Source organism: Candoia aspera, chromosome 1, assembly GCF_035149785.1.
Source record: "Candoia aspera isolate rCanAsp1 chromosome 1, rCanAsp1.hap2, whole genome shotgun sequence".
NCBI classification, from domain to species: Eukaryota; Metazoa; Chordata; class Lepidosauria; order Squamata; family Boidae; genus Candoia; species Candoia aspera.
In genome coordinates, this window is record NC_086153.1 from 228,839,842 (window position 1) to 228,860,628 (window position 20,787).

General features: G+C 40.7%; 2 protein-coding genes across 3 annotated transcripts in view; both read right to left on the reverse strand.

Annotated features, from left to right (window-relative positions):
- Positions 1-2,212: 2,212 nt before the first annotated feature.
- On the reverse strand, positions 2,213-6,695 carry GPX2 (glutathione peroxidase 2). The gene is made up of 2 exons (XM_063288975.1): positions 6,453-6,695; positions 2,213-2,988 (listed from the first exon to the last, which is right to left on the reverse strand). Exons 1-2 carry the CDS (start codon positions 6,693-6,695, stop codon positions 2,638-2,640), a joined length of 594 nt encoding a protein of 197 aa, XP_063145045.1. The 3' UTR covers positions 2,213-2,637.
- Positions 6,696-6,746: 51 nt separating this feature from the next.
- RAB15 (RAB15, member RAS oncogene family) overlaps positions 6,747-20,787 on the reverse strand; it is a 53,062-nt gene continuing 39,021 nt past the window's right edge. Inside the window, exons 6-8 of one of the 2 annotated variants that reach the window (XM_063288973.1) lie at positions 18,298-18,363; positions 13,083-13,190; positions 6,747-6,848 (exon numbers count right to left, since the gene is read on the reverse strand). In XM_063288973.1, the coding sequence (XP_063145043.1) occupies positions 6,795-6,848; positions 13,083-13,190; positions 18,298-18,363 (228 nt within the window). In that variant the 3' untranslated portion in view covers positions 6,747-6,794. Of the gene's footprint in view, positions 6,849-9,335; positions 13,191-18,297; positions 18,364-20,787 lie in introns of those variants that run through there. The other variant, XM_063288974.1, reaches the window with a different exon arrangement.

The window sequence follows — 20,787 nt, forward strand, 5'->3', positions numbered from 1 at the left end:
CCTGGCTTAAGAGTCAAGGATTGGCTGAATTAAGCAGGAAATCTCTATAGAGAAAGTCTGCACAAGAATAGATAATGTGGTTCCTGTTTGTCAGCTGGCATGCCCTGGAGAGAAAAAAGCATTACCAGAAAACAAGCTCTCCCTACTTGTATAGCAGTTCCCATAATAGTCTTGTGGTGCCCCTTGTTACCTGGCAGCCTGAGGAGTGATTCTTCTGTTCAAATATTTCCATGCATTTTAAGTCTTCGTACACTTACTGGATAGAATGCCACCAGCAGACCAGTATACTGCATCATCCACAGGTGGATGGCAAGAAGATGGTATCTGCAGACGTTCCATCTGCCTGTAGAATTCATGAAACCTGCACAGCTATTATCAGATCGAAATCTTGGATGGGGGCGGTTTCTCCACCCTCATCCTCAGTTAAACAGGCGTCCTCTGTAAATTATGTGAAAGAGTGTTTTGATTAAATTAAGGCTCATGAATGTTTACATGAGTTAGTGTGCCTCTGTGTATTTATACAGCAGTAGTTTATCTTTCTTATATATAGATGATAATGGTTTAGACCATGGTTTCCCAAACTTGAAGGTGAAAGGTCCCCTGTGCAAGCCCCAAGTCACGTCTGACCCTTTGCAGGGACGCCGCTTTCATGACCTTTTCTTGGCAGACTAGAGTGGGGTGGTTTGCCATTGCCTTCCCCAGTCATCTCCTTCCCCAGCAGGCTGGGCGCTCACTTTACCGGCCTCGGAAGGGTGGAAGGCTGAGTCGACCTGAGCCGGCTACCTGAGAATCCGGCTTCCGCTGGGATCGATCTCGGGTCACGGGGAGAGTTTCAGGTGCAATACTGCCGCCTACCCCTCTGCGCCACACGAGGCTCTTTCCCAAAGTTACCTAGGAGTAAGTTCTATTGAATTTGGTGGGACTTCTGAGTAGACTTATACTGTATAGTACTAGGCCATTAAATTAGCTACAAATGATGCTTTCCCCCCCCTTTTTTTTTTTTACCATAGGTTAACATGGCTTTTGGTGAAAAGTCAAGAATATAAAAGATGAAGAAATTGCTTGGCAGGTACTAAGAGAGAATACACTGGAGACCCTATGTATCTGAACCATCTCACAGAGTGTGCCTTTCCCATTTCCTAAAATAGGTTCACCTGAAGATACTGATAAAAACTAGTTTGTGTCCTTATCATTCAACTGTAGGGTTATTGAGAAAGGTGGGGGGAAACTAGTAGGCAATTTTTTGATATGCTGGCTAGATCTATGATATCAGAGATAGTGAGTATATTGCTTGATTGGGTCAAACAACAGTCTCCTAAAGAGGCTAGTTTTTCCTTTACTTTCAGTAAAACTTCTAACACTTGAGAAAGGAGAGAAAGAGAACAGCTCCTTGTAGTGACTTTTAATCAGGAGACACTGACTTTCAAACCAACCTCTTTGAAATTAACTCTGCAGATATTCTGCAATCAAAGATCTCATTTAAGTATGTAATATGTATGTAACAAGGCTTTGCTAGATTTACTCTACAGATTTTAATAGCAATTCTGTGGTTGTTGCTATCACTTGTCTATCCTATTCTTCCCATTTTCCAGTTTAAGCTTTTCATTATTGTGTTATTTTTATTGTTTTTTTTTAATGTAAGTTGCTTGGAGTCCAGAGAGTTGGTGGTATACGAATCTGTAAAATAAATAAAAGACTTGGATATGTTGTTTTAAAATAGAATTTCTTATTAGAACTTGCTTGATTAGAAAGACTGTTCTTGCATATTCAGGATTTGCTTAACGTTTTGTATTTCTAGGCTTTGGGCAGAACATTTACAGTACTGTAAATCCAGAGCACTTCTGTTTCTGTACTTCCTGGAGTTGGGCTGGAGAGGACCTTGGCAACAGGCTAAGAACAATCTAGTTGACTAAGCCAGTTGAGCCCGACCAGTAGCAGCCTATTATAAGATTAAAACAGAAAAACAAAGAAAACAGAAAACCTTTGGAAGAGGGGCTCCATCAGAAGGTTAAACCCTCCTCCTCCTCAGTCTGTAACAAAAACCATTACCCCCTGCAGCCCTTATGTTGTGGAAGGATGAGAATATTAAATGGCTGTCCGTGAGTCCTGGCATTATGTGAACTGCTTTTAAGAAATGCCATTGTAATCTGAGGAACCAAGGAGAAGCTGGAACATCTGAAGGTAAACATGGGAAGTGGAGATGTGATTTTTTTTCAAAAACAAGTTTTTCAGAGTGGATGATATTAATGGCAGCTTGGTTTAAAAATAATCAGAGGAGAAAGAAGTTCTTCAACTCATTTATTTGACTTGGGAAACAAACAGTACTCAGCAAAGGAGAGAGCCAAGGAATCAGCACTTTTACACTTTTCAAGCCTCCTCCTTGAAGCTTTTAGAGGAGACTGTCACTCAGTAGAAGTCTGATGTTGCCTCTGCTAGGATAAAGTACCTCATACATTCAGAAAAAGAGAGAGAGAAAGGGAGAGAGGGGAAAAAAACAATTGAGCATGACTGTTTCTTTGAGTGGTAACACCAGAAGACAGAAAGAAGACATTTCTGATTACGGTGCTGGGAATTCCTAGTCATTTTTCTGACCTATGTGAAGGATACTTATATAATGTTGGGGATTCTGCTTTTTTCTTATTTGGCAAGCTTCAGGAGGCGCTGGATATCAGGCTCAATGCTGCTGGTGAGGAACTTGGGGCTGTAGCGCTTGAAAGGTTCTCCTTCAGGTCCTACTAGGAACTTCTCAAAGTTCCAGGAAATGTCGTAGCGATGCACTGGGCTCCATAGGATGAACTTTGGCTCCATCATGAAGCAGGAAGGATTGTCATCTGGGTAAGGGAGTTTGTCCTTCAGGTAGGCAAAGACAGAGTGGGTATTCTTGCCATTCACCTCACACTTCTGGCAAAGAGTAAAGTTGGGTTCAAACCCAGACCCAGGCCTCACATATTTCAAGCTATGGAGGATCTCTTCATTTGTGCAGTTCTCCTGTTTGGGAGGAAGTAGAATGAGATGAGAACTAAAACTTCCTGCATAGGAGGCAAATTTGGCCTCTCCCTTGCTTGTCTCAATGGCCTCAGTGTAGAGTTAGGTGTACCTTGTACTGATTCTGTCCTCAGATACAAGTTTCACCCTGGGGTGCTTCAGAGACATTGAACTTCAGCTCTGGGAAAGGAGTACAACAACTGAGGTGTAATACACTTGGAGACATCAGGTCAGGGAAGACTGCCCAAAAAGCATGAAGTGTGCCCAGATTCTTTCCCACAGGAGCCAGGAAAGATGAGATGCACAACATTCCAGGAGAAACTCCTTAAAATTAGGCACGGGGATGAGTAATCTCAATTACTCAAAGTAGAGGAATTGATAAGTACACAAAAGATGTACTACAGGGTAATCTAGTTAAAGACCCAGATTCAAGGCCCCACTCAGACATGGATCTCCCCTGGTGAATAGAGCAGTCGCTAATTCTCAACCTACTTCCTGGGCAGTTGTGGGAATAAAATGAGAGATGGTATCTCCATTCACCTACCTCCCCAAGTATGCTGCCTTGAGCTCTCAGTGGAAAGTAAGATACAATGCCATAAAGGAACTAAAGTGAGAAAGTGGGATTTTAAAATAAATATTTTCATTCGGCACATTGGGAATATTGTGCTACTCATGAATGCTCACAACTGGAAATGTGGGGAGAGTGAATTTGTACTATAGGCCACAGATTCTTTGGCCAGTGGCTTTTACTGTAACCAGGAAGGAGTTGCCAAGATTGAGAAACACTGTTCTAGATTGTGTCTGGTGGGCAGATGTGTCCACAGGGTACTCAATTTATGATATGAAGCTTTGATTAAGTTGTTATCAATTACGTATCTTTTAAACTTTTCAGTTTGTTAAGTTTCTAGTAAATACCTACTATATTGGGCTGCCAACTGTTCTGAGGTTATGTGAGTTGAGCAAGAGACTGCTGAACATGCCTTTACACCAGAGGAAGTGCATGCAAATCTGATTTTTGCTCTTAGAGAAATCACTGAGTAATGTATACGTCTTTGATCATTTAGAGAAAGTATATGATAAAGTGAATAGGCTTGAACTATGCAGTGTTTTGCAAAAATATGCAGTTGAATACATATTGTTGAATGCAACAAAAGCAGCATATGATGAAAGTAAAGCATGTGTGAGAATAAATTGTATGATTAGTGAATGGTTCAACACTGAACAGAGTGTAAGACAAGGATATATGATACCCCTTGCTTGTTTAATGTATTTATGGACAATTGACCTTGTGACACTGTAACAAATGCATAAGGAATGCTTGTGACATTATGAAATATAACATACAGGTAGTCCTCACTTAACAACCTTAACTGGGACTGGAATTTCTATCACTAAGCAAAGTGGTTGCTAGGCAAAACATCATGTGGCTGCACCATTTAGCGATGGCAGCCACATGACGTAGTCCCAGTTGTGGTCCTTAGGGGAGGACTGCACTGTTGTTAGGCGAGGGCCTCATGCTTCTGCTGCCCTGCCATGCTTGCCTCTGTTTCAACTCCCCCCCATCTCCTCCCACCATCTCTGCCCTTTTGGCCAGGTGCACCTCATCAGCAGTGGGAGGAAGAAGGTCAGCTGGGGGCGGGGTGGTGGTGGCAGGGTAAGCAGCAGTGGAATGCAGTGCAGCCAAAAGGCCAGAGATGGGGGGAGATAGGTGGGTGGGAAGAGTTGAAGTGCCCCTGCAGTCGTAATTGTGGGTGGGCTGCCGAGCACCTGAATTTTGATCATGTGACCACAGGGGCGCTGCAACAGCTGTATCTTTGAGGACCAGCCATAACTACCATTCATTCAGCACTCTTGTAACTTTGAAGAGTAGTTGAACAAGTGGTTGTTAAGTGAGAACTACCTGTATGTGTACTTTTGGATGCAGACAATTCTGCATTGCTGGCTTAGAACTTGAATGATTTGCACAAATATTAGATAGATTAACACAAGAAAAATTAATGCATCAAAGACAAGATAGTTATGTTTGACAGAGAAAATAGAGCGAACAGTTGTAAACTATATGCATGCTGAAAAACTACAGGCAGTAGGTGTATCTGTGTACCTTGATAGACCATATACTGAAGCCGGGAAAATGGAGAAACTTTTAAGGTCTGCAAATGCTGCTAGAAAGGTATCAGGTAACATGTGGTCTATTGTGATTAATGCTGAAAGAAGAGCATGCTTTTGCCTACTTTATTATATGGAATGAGAGTTAGTTATGTCAGAAGAAATATAAATGAAGTAGGATGTTTAAGAAGTGTTTTTTTTAAAGCATAACAGATAGAGTGATAAATTGAGGATTGAATTCAAAAGTGAATGACCAATATGAAAGAAGTATCAACATGGTTTGGTCATATAAAGAAAATAAATAAAGACTGAATTGCAAATCAAATACAAGACAGAAAAGTGAATGGGTTGAGAGAAATGGGAAGGCCAAGAAAGTTGTGGTTGGGTGGAGTTGGTGAGATCCAAATGAGAGAGAGAGAGGTGAGAAGTTTAAGGGACAAAACACAGCATACAAATTGGTATATGGATATGATGGAAACAAGAACAGTTGCAAGAGCAGAAAAGTTTGTTATTGATATAAAGTAGTTAGATTTCCTTTTCTCTCTTATCCCATCAATGATCAAATATCTAGTAATTCTTTATCTTCTCATTATTTGAATTGGCCATATTTATCCAAGGTTTTAAACTGATGACTCTGAATTAATTCCCTATCTTTTCCCTTATAGCAGCTTTTTCCAAGTCCCTCAGTGCCAGACTCCCGTAAGTTCAACCCAGCATGGGAATTGAAATCAACCACATTTCATGGACCCAAGATTAGAGAAGGGTGCCTGAGATCATTTGGTTCAAGGGTGATGTTTGGAGGAATAGGGTTAACCAAAACTAGAATTTTGGCCTTAAATAAAACATATGTTAAATAGCACTTTCTTTGGTCTTAACAAAGACTCTCCTTTCAGAAACAAGGAAAAATAATGTATGTTAATAAAACACCACATTGTGTAAAAGAAGATGCTTTTTCCTAAATAGCAGAGGCAGCACATAATCTGCTAGATTTATGAACTTTACATTTAAATACGTTTTTGGAGCATCTTGTTGCTCTCTTTTAAGAATCTTGCAGGGCTGAACGATGTATTAAACATCATTCTCTGTCCACCACTTTGACTCTTTCAGATGAGTAACATCTCAGCAAGGAGAAATGATAAATTATAGAATGCATGGGCTATCTGATCCTCCTATATGTGCCTCACCCTTCCCAGCTCCCAAGTTAGCGGGTATAGGATAAAAAACCTGGTTTCTAAGAATGTAAGGACTCAAGGAGGAACAACGAATTCATAATGGAAGAGAAACCAGTTTTGCAGTTGCAGAAGAAAGAACTACCTATTGCCACAAAAAATTATGAACCGAAATTGAATTAAGGTACTTACCTGATAGCCAAACTGATTGCAAGGAAAACCCAGTACAACCAGCCGTCGAGGGTATTTGCTCTGCAGCTGATTCATCTGGGTGTAGTCCCTCACTGTGGTGGCTCAGAGGGAAGCCACATTCTCTATCAAAACCACTCTTCCCCTGAAATTGTTGAAGTCCACTTTATCCCCTTGGAGGTCAGTGGCACTGAGATCATAGAAGGATTTGGCTATGGGAGTCATGACTGTGTAGACCAAATGCATCAAAAGGGGAACAGTGTGAGCTGCTTGCAGATACAGCTGACTGCTTCAAATGCCCTTCTGTGTACTCATGTGCTTGGTTGCACCAAGAGGCCTTTCTCCCTAGGGTGAGGTGCAGAAAGTGGAGCCCCTCCTGGTTACTGATCTAGCTCTTTCCTGATTGGAGACAAAAACAAGCAGATCAGGCTGGTGCAAGTTCCATTGCAAGCCTGCAATCTAAGCCGTTGTGATACTTTGGCCAGTCCTCAATAATTCATGCTGCTTAAGACAAAGACACTCACTCTAAGAGATAAGCAGAGTCCATGAGTTGCAGCAACTTTTTTTCCTTTGAGTCTAGGGGCTTTGTGGAGAATGAAGCCATGCCTGGCATCTTTGGTTTTTCAGACACCCTCTGAAGAAAAGTGGAAGGCAAGAAAAAACTTTTGCTGACTTTTTAAAGTTGTGTATGTTACTGTGTGGATATACAGCTAGTAGTTCTATCCTAGTTGTACCTTTAGCTCAAGGGGTGGTAACTTGAAGTTCAACATTCTCAGAAGATACTTGAGATCACGAACAGAAAAGAAACAGTGGTTGAGTGGGGAGCATTGCTTCTGAGGGCACTGATTAGACCTGGGATGGTAGAAATCCAGAATGCTGGACATTTTGTGGTCACCAAAGAGAGAGTAGATTCTGGAGCAAGCCTACTCCCTGGTGTGAACATCTCTTTTTATGAATGTATTTGTGAGCAATTTCTCTGGTTGTTCTGGTGAACCATTCCATTGGAAACTGTTGAAAAATATCTATGAAGTGTTTCATAAGTCACACTTTTGTTGGCCTTCCTGCAGTTGATGATACAATTAATCACATCCCTTGCCCTCCTCCACCCCTGTTCATCCACCAATAGGAATAAAGAACTTGCATGTCCCATATGACTGAAATTATTTAAGAGAAAAAAACTTAAGTTTTTATAACAAAACGTGCTCTTGATAGGGACAACAAATCAGTCTCCTGCAAGGCCATCCAGCCACTTGACTGGTAGTCATATTTTGACAGGTGTTGACAATTACCAGCCAAACAGATACAGCTATTGAGCATATAAACCATTTATGACAGATGTCTGTTTATTTTGTACTCTATAACAAGGTCTTACGTTTTAGTGAAAATATTAAAATATTTGCTTGCATCTGTTGCTACCTCCTTATGAAAAATTTCTAAATATTTTCCTGGTACAATTCATATTTATATATTTTGAATCAATGAAAATGGATGGCGACCTTCCCCAAACTGACTACTGAGACTTGCCCTGTACTGACAGTTGCAACACATTGTTGAAAAGAAAAATGACACATCCTCTTTTCTAGCCAGATAATGGAAGCCCTTCTGCTTCTCCTGACACAACAGCGTGCACTGAATTATTAACTGTTGGATCAGGTTCCCAGAGAGCTTAAGCAGGGAGAGGTAACACATGTAACCAGAGCACAGCAATCAGATATGATTTTCTAAAAAGGGAAGAGAGCAAGCCTGTATTAATGTGAGTTCCACCAGTGCCAAGCGACAGCATTCTGAGGACAGACAAAGGACCATTTTGTCCAAACACCACGTAGCTACATCCACAATTGTCATTGAGTTGAGTTGAGTTCACATATTGTGCTAAGTTACTGTTTGCTTTAATAATGGTTTTCTGAACAAACCACAGTGGCCTGCTCTTTGCCAAACCATTAGCCATAAACCAGATTTAAACATTCCTGCTAGAATAATGTAATAGTTAAGACAGTAGCCTTCCCCTCTCCTAGGATGAAGCTCCAATTTTTTTGGCATGTGCCCAGCTACTATGAATCAATCTGGATCTCACTTTAACTCAACTAAGAGAAGGCAAAGTCACCCAAGGTGATGAGTGACAAATCTCTTACTGTACAGACTGCAACTGCACTATAGTCATATGTGCAGAATGTGAGGTACAGACATGATCCAAGGGTGGATGTCATTGATTTTAGTCATTCAGACTTCTAGCAGGCTTAGTTTAAATGGTGAGGTTATTGTATTTCTCTCTACAATTTATTTTTACACAATCATGCTGGAAACAGCCATCTTAATCCAGAACACTTTCAATCATAGGTGGTCACACTTTTGAACAATAGGCTATAATTCTTGTGGGCTCCTGAACAATGTTGGTTGTACTGTTTTGATTGTACTGATGCATGAGGCTGGCTTCCCTGCTTCCAAACGGAGTTTTCTGTTTTGGTCCATCTCTTAGGTCAAGGAACCCACTTGTAGTATGAATTAAACGAAACTGGTGCTTTGCAGTTTTTCTAGGATGGGAAAAGTTTGCAGCTTGATCTCACTATGCTTCAAGTCAGAACTCCAAGGGCTGAATCCCACTCCTAGTGGCCTCCAGAAGGTTGCAGCTTTTAATGCAACAGAAATGGGAAATTACTAGATAAATGATGAGAGTAATCATACTTTACTTTTCATTAAATATAACTGTAAGTGAATTAGGTTTTGTTCAGCCCTCCCCACTACTTTAGGGAACACAGACTTAGCATACAACTTGAAGATGAAGTACAGCCCTTGACGCAGGAAGTATCACACCACCCTGCCCTAAGTGAAGTTCTGATAAGCATATACTGGATTAATTAGCTGATAAGGAAATACAAGAGCCCCCAACCACTCTGAGAATATTTATTTGTAAATGTTTTGTTAATTTGTTGTTTAAAGTAATGAATTACAATGACAGGTTATACAAGGAAACCCAGTCAGAGTGCAAAGTTCACAAAGTACAGACACAGCAGAGGATTCAGAAAGTTGTACGTTTGGCTGGATCCTGTGACAAATTATGTGCAACTCTTTCTGCTACAGACAGAGAAGTTGCTGTGGCCCATGACTTGCAGGACAGAAGGAGCTTCAGAATACTGGATAGCATTACATTGTCAGGATCCACTCATTTCCCTTCTCAGATATTGGCCTGAAACCCACTTTTGTGATCTCAAGGGAGCACCATTCTAATCTGCCCCAAAAAGACTGATACTGAGTGGGAGACATTTGCTGTCAACAAGTCATCAGCAACTCAGAATGCAATCTTCCAAACCAGGGTTTGGCAATCATGCTGGCTAGGGCTGATGGGCTTTGTACTCCCATCAAATGACATCTGGTTGCCTACCCATGCCCAGATGCTAAAAACATGACTTACTTTGCTCAGGGTTGCAAACTAGAAGATTCACCAACAACTCTTAAGTAGCGAAATGCTAGAAAGAACTCCTGCTTGTCTAGGTAATGAGAACTCATGTACCTCCATCAATGGGCCAAAAGCATCATCTGCTCCTTCTCTTGTCTCACTTTCTGAACATAAAGAATTTAATGTGGGGTCAATTTTGTGCATTGGTAGCAGCATCAGCAGCTATGTTCTCAGTTCCTAAACAGAGCAAGTAGATCAACATGATGCTAAACTGCAACAGGCAGGAATGGCTACTGGAGACATTCCATGGATCTCCCCAAGGACCAATGCTTTGATCTTTCCATGTGGGCTTGCAGGACTTGGGTCTTGAAAGCTTTGGCAATCTGAAGCGCTGCCCAATCCCTTCAGTGACATACTGTACCTCTCCTTCATAATTTCAGGCAGGCTTTCTTGAAAGCAGCATATTGCAAGTTTTAAAGAACCAGGAACTGCTTCACATATTTCAGCAGCCAGCTAGCTAGCTACTATCTGGGTTTTTGCTTTGCTTTATTCCCATCTCTGACTGTCCTGAGCATGTGGTAAATGGGTGCTGTAACATATCTCATCCCACATAACCCTCCCATAGTGGAGGTTTAGAAGCAGTCTTTAAAAACTGCTAATTGTACTCACCAAAGATGAACCTGTTCACCATTAAGGCAGGAAAGAATTGAGCAGGGGAAGGATAGTCATCAGGCCTTGGGCAGTGAGTACATATGAACTGGCCTTCAGCCTTCATTTAACTTTTCAAACTCATTATTCAGACAAAAGCAACTAAGAGCAACTAATGCTCCAAAGAAGTGACCCAATAATGTTTTGGCTTTGAAAAGATACATTCAAATAAAAATAACCCATTTTCTTCAGTCTTTTCCTTTTTCCTCTCCCTTGACAGACTTCTAGGTTCTCAGACCCTCCTCACTGTATTCTGACCTTTAAAACATACTTTGGGTCCTAATAAAGCTACAATAAATTAATAGCTATGTGTATGTCTGTTTCTACAATTTCTCTAGTGTCAAACTAGTTCTGGCAAGAAGTGGCTCCCCTGTGAAACCAGCCACGATCAGTCTTGTAGCCCCCCTCAGTAATCTGTAGCACAAGAGTCCCTCTGCCAGGAACAGGCACTGTTGGGTAGAACGCCAGTGTTTTCACTTATTGTAATGGCTTGATACCGGTTCAAATCCATCCAACCCAAGGAAAGAGGTCAAACTAGCTATTTGAAAATAACACACTGGTAAAAGAGAGCTTTTTCAGAGCTTCAAGGCCCTCTGCTTTCAGGGCAAAACATTTAGATTGGAGAGGGGGACTTATGACCATCCAGGTGCTGAACTGTCCCAGGAACCTCAGCTGGCACAAACAGGGATGCTTGGAACTCCCATTCAGTAACATCTAGAGGACCACAAGTTCCTTGTTATTGACTTACATCGTGTCACCAACATTATTTCCACTCTATGGTATTCTAATTGTTCCTGTCTTTCACTACTTGATACTGCTCTCCCCCTTTCCTTGCCTGAGTGAAACAGTCAGTTCCAATATATAGGAGGAGGAGAAGAGCAAAGGAATATAGGTCCATCTGTCATCCAGCCTTTGTTAGAAAGGGACAGTTTAACTAGCAGCAAATGCCACAATAGCCATTTGCAATGGACTGAAGGGCTTTGGCAAAACCGTCCGCTAAAGGCCAAGTAAAGAACAGTCCCCAAACTATCATTCCGTATCACCCCAAAGCCTCCAGTAAACAACTGCTCTTTATGGATTAGCAGTTGTGGTCCACTTCTAGTACATATATGAGAGGTATCTTGGCAGCCCCGTGGTTTTGGCACACAAGGAGCTGCTATCCTGGAACAGGCAGGCATATAGAGTACCAGGCATGCCACTGAATATTAGGCTTCCCCCATCAAGCAAGTCAATGCCAAGACAAGAGGAGGATGCTGATGCAACATGCAGAGGGGTTGGTTTTAGTCTGTTTAACTGAGCATGTTAGCAGCACATGGCAAAAATCCTCCCTGCCCTCTGAGATGTATTAGATTATAATTCAGGAGCTTGCAGAGAAAATTCTAGAGAGAAGACATAAATGGGTCTGGAACAACTTCTTACAAGCTGGACCTTGATGGCAAGAAATGATGGTCTGATGCACAGATTACAGCATCTGTTCCTTGATTAGAGCCCCAGCAGATAGTGGGGAAATCATTTAAAGGAGGCTGCCAAAGCCAGGTCTGGACACATGCCACCGAGAGTGGAATTTCTGCTTCCACTGGTCCAGAGAGATTAACTTAGGTGGGTACCTGATTGACCGAGATCCTCCTCCTCCCAAAATACACAGGATGGAAAGTTTCTTAAATGTTTTGGAGCAAATCACAGGAAAGGCTCTTTCCTGGTTGCCCTATAACACAGGGCTCTAAAGTATTCTAGAATGGAAATCTAGTCTGGGAAGAGGCAAACTTTCTTCTCTCATAACAGCTAGAGGTGCAAATTTAACCACATGGCCCCTTTTCTTTAGGGATAGATTCTTCTTACTCCCAGTGCTGCAACTGAACAGAACAAGAGGTCTTTGTTTTGTTTTCTGCTGAGATGAATTTCAGGGAACCCAGTATGAATAAGCAAGCTGCAGCTAAGGCAGCCGGAAAGCCCCAGGCCTGAGCACAATGCTGAACAAGCATCAGGACAGATCCAGAAATGAGATGGCCAAGCATGTGGGGGAAAAGACTAAAAAGCCATCTATGGACCTGCTACAGAGGACGGGCCTGGAGGACAGTGAATGGAACAGAGAGACTTCTTCTCCCACTCTTAGGGAACAGGCCTAGCCTCAGGCAGGCTATCCACAGAAACAGGCAAGGCTTCAGAGCATCTGGAGTCAGATGAATTATTGGACAAGCCACAGCCATGATTGCTAACCACAGCTCTTCCATGAAGATAGCAGGGTCATGTTCTGCATATTGTGAGCCATCTGAAGGTATCTGGATCCAGGGAGCTTTGGGGCAACAGAAACCACCAATCAAGGAAAAACACCAGGAAATGCAAAGAGGATCCACCAGGGCAGATGGCGGGCAGACTGGCAACCAAAGACAAGACGGATAGAGGACAGTGAGTCAGCCCTCTCTAAGTGGCAGCTTTTCTACCTGCGCTGGGGGCATGGGGAAAAGGACACTGGGAAGCTTTCAACACCAGCAGGCCTTGGGAGAATGCTCTGAGCCCTCCGGCTTGCTTGCTTCTTCTTCCAGCTCGACCAGATTCAGTTCATCAGCTGCATAAGTGCGGAGTCCTTCCAGTTCCTTCTTGTGAGCCTGCAGGACCAGCTCTGTCAGACGAGTGAAAGACTGAAAAAGAGGAGCAACCAAGATAATTATGATCCCTGTGATCTGGGTGCCTGTGGAGTTTTAGAATTAAATGAATTTGCTACTTAAGCTGTACAAGCACTAGGTCACCTACTTGAGCACCTATTTTAGACAACTCAGACATACTGTATACCTTTTTCATACTGTTATGTTTGAAAACTGTGTAGTTTCCTTGCTTGGGAATGTTTGATTTGCTACAGGTGAGGGTTTTGCTTTCAATAGGATCTAGATTTAGAAGAAATCTGTAGCATGATCAGAAATCATCTGTTGACATCGTCCTTTCAAGGTCCAGAGCCAGAGATTCTATCTAAGCTTTTTCTGGGGGAAGTCAGCATCACATTATTTTTAAAAACATAGTACAGTGACAGATATGGACTATATTATCAGCTGGTTAAGTAGAGCTTCTTTTAATTTCTTGTGTTATTAACACTTTTTGATTCCAGCTGATTTAGTGAGAAGATTACACAGTATTTCTCATGAAGTAAAGAGCTTAGTCATGCCTTATCTATAGATCTATTTTACCCTATTTCCCACCAGCCCCATATACAGATCTGTTTCACAGGCTGTGCTATGCCATGGCCTGCTTATTTATTCTTTAATGAATCAGCAACTATTGGCTGGATTCACATAAAATGCTAACCTATAAACCACAGTTTACAAGCCACAGTGGCCAAGTTCATACCATACACTAAAACTACACCTGCCCCCAAAGCATATTATGGCTTAGTGGGATATGTGACTCTAACCATTGATTGACTGATTATGTGCCATCAATTCGATGTCAACTCCTAGCAACCACATAGATAGATTTTCTCCATGGTAACCTGTCCCTAACCTGGTCCTTCAGGTCTTCCAGTGGTGCATCCATCACCATACAGCTGAGTTCATCCACCTTACTGCTGGTTGTCCTCTTCATCTCTTTCCTTCTACCTTTCTCAGTATTAGAGCCTTCTCCAGAGAGCTGAGTCTTTGCATAACATGTCTGAAGTAGGATAGTTTGAACCTGGTTACTTATGTCTGGAGTGAGAACTCTGGGTTAATTTGTTCAATGATCCATTTGTTTGTTTTTTTGGCTGTCTACAGTATTCTCAGGAGTTTTCTCCAATACCAAATTTCAAAAGTGTTAATATTCTATCATACTTCTTCATAGTCTAACTTTCACTTTGATAGTGTGTCACAGAGAATACCACTGCTTGCACTATTGTAGCTATAGACATATCATGTCATCTCAGTATCTTTTCAAAGGCCTTCATGGCTACTCTGCCAAGTGCTGGTCTGTGGCAAATTTCTTGACTGATTGTTCCTTTACTATTGATGGTTCATCCTGAAAGGCAAAAGTTATCTACCACTTCAGTATCTTCATTGTCAATTCTAAGGTTTGCTATACTGTTGTCATTAGTTTGGTCTTCTTTATGTTTAATGCTAGTCCTTTTTTTCACTGTGCTTCTTGACTTTTATTACTTTAGCTTGCAGATCCTTTGCATCTCTTTTTCTATGTAGGGATCTAATCTGCATTGGATGATCCTAAGCATTATTTTGCCAGCATGTGAAATTAAGGATATTGTATGATAGTTTGCACAGTCTGTTAAGTCTCAGTTTTTGGAACTGGAATGCAAATTGACCTCTTCCAATCTATTGACCGCTGTAACATTCTCCAGATTTGCTGGCATAGCTTGGTTAGAATCTTTACTGATTCTTCTTCTGTTGTTTGACATACTGTATTTCTGTGGGATGTTTCATCAGTTCCTATACCCTTCCGACCTGGTAATGATCTGAGTGCTGATCTAACCTCATCTTCTAGTACCAGAGGTTCTTGTAAGGAGGGAATATCTTCTAAGGTATCTTGGATGTTGACATCTCTACTGTACAGTATTTCAGTACACTCCTTCCATCTTTGTTTGATCTTCTTTGAATCAGTTACTATGTCCATTTGCATCCTTTATTATACCAATTTGAAGTTGGAACCTCCCTCTGAGTTCAGAGATCTCTTAGAAGATTTTGTTTTTCCATGTCTGTTTCCATCTTTGATGTCTTTACAGATGTTATGATACTGCTACTTGTCACTTTTTAACAGCTCTCTGAAATTCTGTTAAGTTCCTTCCTGACATTTTTATTTTTCTTGGTTTTGGTTTCTCTTCTTTGCAGTTTCCACGGTTTGTTCTGACATCCAGTTTGCTTTCTTCTGTTTCTTCATCCTTGGCATTTTCTTTTCACATTTATCTTTAACAACTTATTTAAGTTCATTGCACATTCTGGTTCTCTGTCAATGAGGTTCAGAATTTCATAGCAATTCCTGATGTTCTCCTTGAAAATGGTGGGTATATGCTCAAGATCTTAATGTGGAAACCAGTTGGTTTTCTTCTTTAGCTTAATTTGGAACTTGTACATGAACAGTTTATGATCTGTTCCACAGTCAGCACCTGGCCATGCCTTTGATGATATAATTGAGTTCCTCCATTTCTTTTCAGCACTAATACAAACAATTTGATCTGTATATACTCCATCTGATGTCCATGTACACAGGTGTCTTTTTAGATGTCTGAAGACATTGTTTGCCATGAAAAATATCATTGGAGTAGCAGAAATTGATAAATCATTCTTGTGCTTCAGTTTGGTTTTCTGAACTATATAATCCAACTACATTTTCCTCCTTAATATTTCCAACTTCAGTATTTCAGTCTCCAATCACAAATAGCACATCTTGCTTGCATGTTCTGTCGATCTGCAATTGAACTTGATAATAAAACTCATCAACCTCCTGTTCTTCTACAACAGTGGTTGGAGTATAAACTTGTGTGATCATCATATTAAAGGGTTGTCCATGAAATCTAATTGATATTATTCAGTGACTGATTGGATTGTAGCCAAGTGCTGTTCTCGCTGTACCCTTGCAGTTCCTTCTTTCAGAGCTTTTCTGTGTTCTGAGTAGTAAACAGTGTGTTCTTCTGACTGAAAGTGTGCTCTCCCAATCCATCTCAATTCACTGATGCCTAAGATGTCAATTTGTAGTCGTTTCATTTCATCTTTCACTGTGCTGAGCAAAATTTCCCATGTTCATGCTTCTTACATTCCATGCTCCTACTGTCATTATGTCTTTGCAGCTTCAGATTTTCTTTTCCCGTATGGCAACATAAATAACTAGAAGTCCCAAAGGCTTAAATCTAGCCACATTATAAATAACATTAGTACTTGGAATGACCCTCATTTCTTTCTCAGTAGTACACTGAGGGTCATTTGATATGAGGGGCCATCATCCAGTACTATCTCTTCAGTCACTTTATATTGTCTATCCATGTGGTTTTCTTAATAAAATACAAGAATGATTTATCATTGCCTTGTCCTATGCAATACAAAGCAATGCCTTTGCCATTGTCCCTAAAGTGTTAATCCGTCTCCAACATCTTCCAATATTGCCCTTGCCCAATAAAGGTGCCTACATGCTGGGCAGCTGGGATGATCTTCATGGCCTGGATGACCCTGCTGGGAATATATACTCTTGGCATACACTCCCAGCATTCCTTACTCATTCCTCCCATGAACATTGTGCTGCCACAATGAGGCAGCACACCAGGACTCAGGGTGGGGGGCAGGTAATATAACTGGAGTTGTATTAAACAGCTTTGCACAGTGATGCACAAAAAAAGACGTCCTACCTGATATAAACATCATGATAAAATCTTCCTGATCATGAGGCTGCATTTTGGTATGTTGTATTCAAAAGGCTGCTTTAGGTGAGTTTCAGTGAAAATTGGGTATATCATTATATCGAACCAGAAACTCATTCCAGTAGTACAAAACAATTGTTAATTACTTACTGTATATTCAGTACATTGGATAAGCTTCACTTTCATAAAACATTATTTTAATGCAACAGTATAATGTAATTTAGTGCTGGGCTGGATGAATCCAAGGCTGGGGTTAAGGTCACTGGAACAAACATTAACAATCTCAGATATGCAGATGATACCACTCTGATGGCTGAAAGCGAAGAGGAACTGAGGAGCCTTATGATGAAGGTGAAAGAAGAAAGTGCAAAAGCTGGCTTGCAGCTAAACCTCAAAAAAACCAAGATTATGGCAACCAGCTTGATTGATAACTGGCAAATAGAGGGAGAAAATGTAGAGGCAGTGACAGACTTTGTATTTCTAGGTGTGAAGATTACTGCAGACGCTGACTGCAGCCAGGAAATCAGAAGACATTTAATTCTTGGGAGGAGAGCAATGACAAATCTTGATAAAATAGTTAAGAGCAGAGATATCACACTGATAAAAGGTCCACATAGTTAAAGCAATGGTGTTCCCTGTAGTAACATATGGCTGCGAGAGCTGGACCATAAGGAAGGCTGAGAGAAGGAAGATCGATGCTTTGGAACTGTGGTGTTGGAGGAAAATTCTGAGAGTGCCTTGGACTGCAAGAAGATCAAACCAGTCCATACTCCAGGAAATCAAGCCAGACTGCTCAGTTGAGGGAATGATATTAAAGGCAAAACTGAAATACTTTGGCCACATAATGAGAAGACAGGACACCCTGGAGAAGATGCTGATGCTAGGGATAGTGGAGGGCAAAAGGAAGAGGGGCCGACCAAGGGCAAGGTGGATGGATGCTATTCTAGAGGTGATGGATTCGACCTTGGGGGAGCGACAAATGACAGGAGCTCTGGCGTTGGCTGATCCATGAAGTCACAAAGAGTCGGAAGCGACTGAACGAATAAACAACAAACAAAATAATGTAATTCATTTTTTCTCCCATGTGGCTGCTTGGAGTACAGAATTGTAGATGAGCCCAAGGATTTTCTACTGAATTCCTAGCTCTATTAATCAAAATACATGTATTCTGTCTTTTCCTCCTCAACAGATGAAGGAAGGAAGGAAGGAAGGAAGGAAGGAAGGAAGGAAGGAAGGAAGGAAGGAAGGAAGGAAGGAAGGAAGGAAGGAAGGAGATACAAGACAGTTACAAGTGGAAGACAGTGTTGTATGGGTGTCCATTAAATTTCATGACCTGGAAAACTTTCTATCAGACTGAACTGCAAAGATGACAACTGACCTGGAAGCTCTACTCACCTGCGTTATTCCATCCCCAAGATTCTTACCTCTTTGATGTTCAAGTTGGTACAGGCACTTGTTTCATAAAAATCCATGCCATACTCCTTAGCTAGCTGGAAGACAAAGTAGTAATGGTTGACATATAAACCCAGTGATGGCTAGTATATTGTTCTACTATCCTCTTCAAATCCACCTTTCCACCCCTATTTCACCTCCATGTCTAAGAAAGCTACTTGTAGAAGGCAAGAGTAATGTTAGAGCCATATATTGTCCTATAGCTTGTATATCATTTATGTAGAGTTGGAAAACTGATGGACTAAGGTCCCAGATACAGACCTCAACTCATCTTTAATAAAACAGTGATCCAGACACAAAATAAAATCTGTAGGAGATCTATATAGAAAAGGTAGCAGGTTCGACTTCCCGTACAGACCATGGCGGACTGAGCAGCTGTGCCCATGGGCTTAGCGAGCGGAGCTGACAACATGGCCATTTATTTTGGGTTCAGGCAGGTTTTCCTGAAGCCCAGAAATGTTCTCCAGATAAAGGAGAACACCTGGAATCATCCCATTTGTCCTCTGGATGGCTGCTTGCAGCCAGAAGATCGCAAACAGTGTTTTGCATTTGACTGGTAAGAGCTAGCTGGGAGGCGGGGCTGTCATAATTTTCCAAGCCACGCTGCAGCCTTAAAGGGACACTAAGACCGGCCACCCCATTTCTAAATCACTAAATTTATGTTTTTTAAAAAGTATGCATAACCTAAGAGAGGCTTTCTACAGCAAGGAGAAGCTGGCTCTCTTGGTGCTTATTGTTATTTTGGGGATTACTTTTTAAAAAATTCTTTTTTAAGTTTTAGACTTTGTTTTCCTTCCAAATATAAAGGAGGATTGAGAGTAAACAATTGTCTTCCTGTTATTATTTTTGTACTAAATTTGAAGATATTAGCATTTTCCTACACATTGAATCGGCTGATTTGAACCTTCAGCTTTCTGCTTCTACTTTCCCTTGGGAACTGTCTCTCTATCTCACTTTCGCTTGTGTAAATATATTTGGGAACTTTCCCATTATCTTCGACTTCCACTGGTTAAGCTCCTAGGGGGTGCCATAATCTACTGCATGAGACATGGAGGATTTTAAACAGATTTTTTCTGACTTCGACCAAGCTTTTATGCAAGCTATTCAGGACATCTCAGAAAATATGAGGTCTAAAAAGTGCCATCAAGTTGGGGATGTGGTGGATGAAATTGAGGAATTCAACACTGATAGAAATATTTCTTCTAAGAGTGAGATTGGGAATTCTATTGAGATGCTAGATGAAGATCGGATAGTGGAGTTGGAGAAATTTAATGGAGAGAGAGATCTGCAAGCAATAACTGAAATTGACTTTCTGGTGAAATGTCATGAAAAAGAAGAGATCATTATGTGTGGGAGGTTTTCTGAAGAGAAGCTGGAGTTTTTGAAGGGGGCAGTTGGGCTGTTTGATTTTTTTCAAGAGAAAAGCTCTGCACATTGTTGGGATATGTAAATGCTGTTTTATTTTGAAGTGGGATAAGGGTTAAAGAATGTTTATCTAGATTGCTTTAAGGGTTTGACTGATGTTATTTGCTTTTAATAATTTGGATTAAGATTATTATGGTATAAAAATGTTTATTTGGTTTTAAGGATTTGATTTAAGGCCACTGTTTTGAATTGTTTTTGTTTCTTGGGTTTATTAAGATTTAAGATTATTAAAATTGTTATACTATTAAGTATAATGGCAGACAATTTCTGTACTTTTTAGTTTGATTATTATAGTAGACAGAAATGTATAGAATAGTAGTAGAAAGGGTATAATTACATAAGTATTTTCTTTTGTGGGGGAGTTCTTTAGGGAGTCTATATGAATTTTTTTCTTTCTTGTAATATAAGGAGGGGAGTAACTGTACTTAGTGATTTTTATAATGTGCTAAAGTGAAATGACTTATAGAAATAGTGTGGTTTTGGTTTAATACAGAGTAAGAGACTGATTATGGAAATTTTTGTATATCCTTGCTGTTAAAACTCGGAAGTCACATCTTTCTGTAATTTTGCAAAAAAAATTATCTTGTGTTTTCACATCTTTTTACTTCTTTTTTTGTAGTTTTTGTTTTTTCTTAGCTTTTATCCTTCTCTCGAAACTTAATAAAATTCTTTATTAAAAAAAAAGAAAAAGAAAAGGTAGCAGGCTCCTGATCTCATTTCCACAGAGTTGTGTATTTTGATAATGTTGAATTGCTTTCCCTTGCCTTTATTCCATAGTTCTCACCCACATAAACTTTGGGTGTATACATATGTGTGGTGACACAGGATTTAATTCTTCTCCATAAAAGACAGTCACGCATAATACACACTCTTCACATGATGGCTGTGGGAAAAAGATTCCTTACTTGCTAATTTTCCATGAGGAGGGAAGTTCTTTTGTACAGAATGTCATTCAATGCCATGAGCTACTTGGACTGATGCAGCTCAGCTGAGGAGCTAACACATCACCTCAGTAAATATCCGGCTTCTGTAACTGG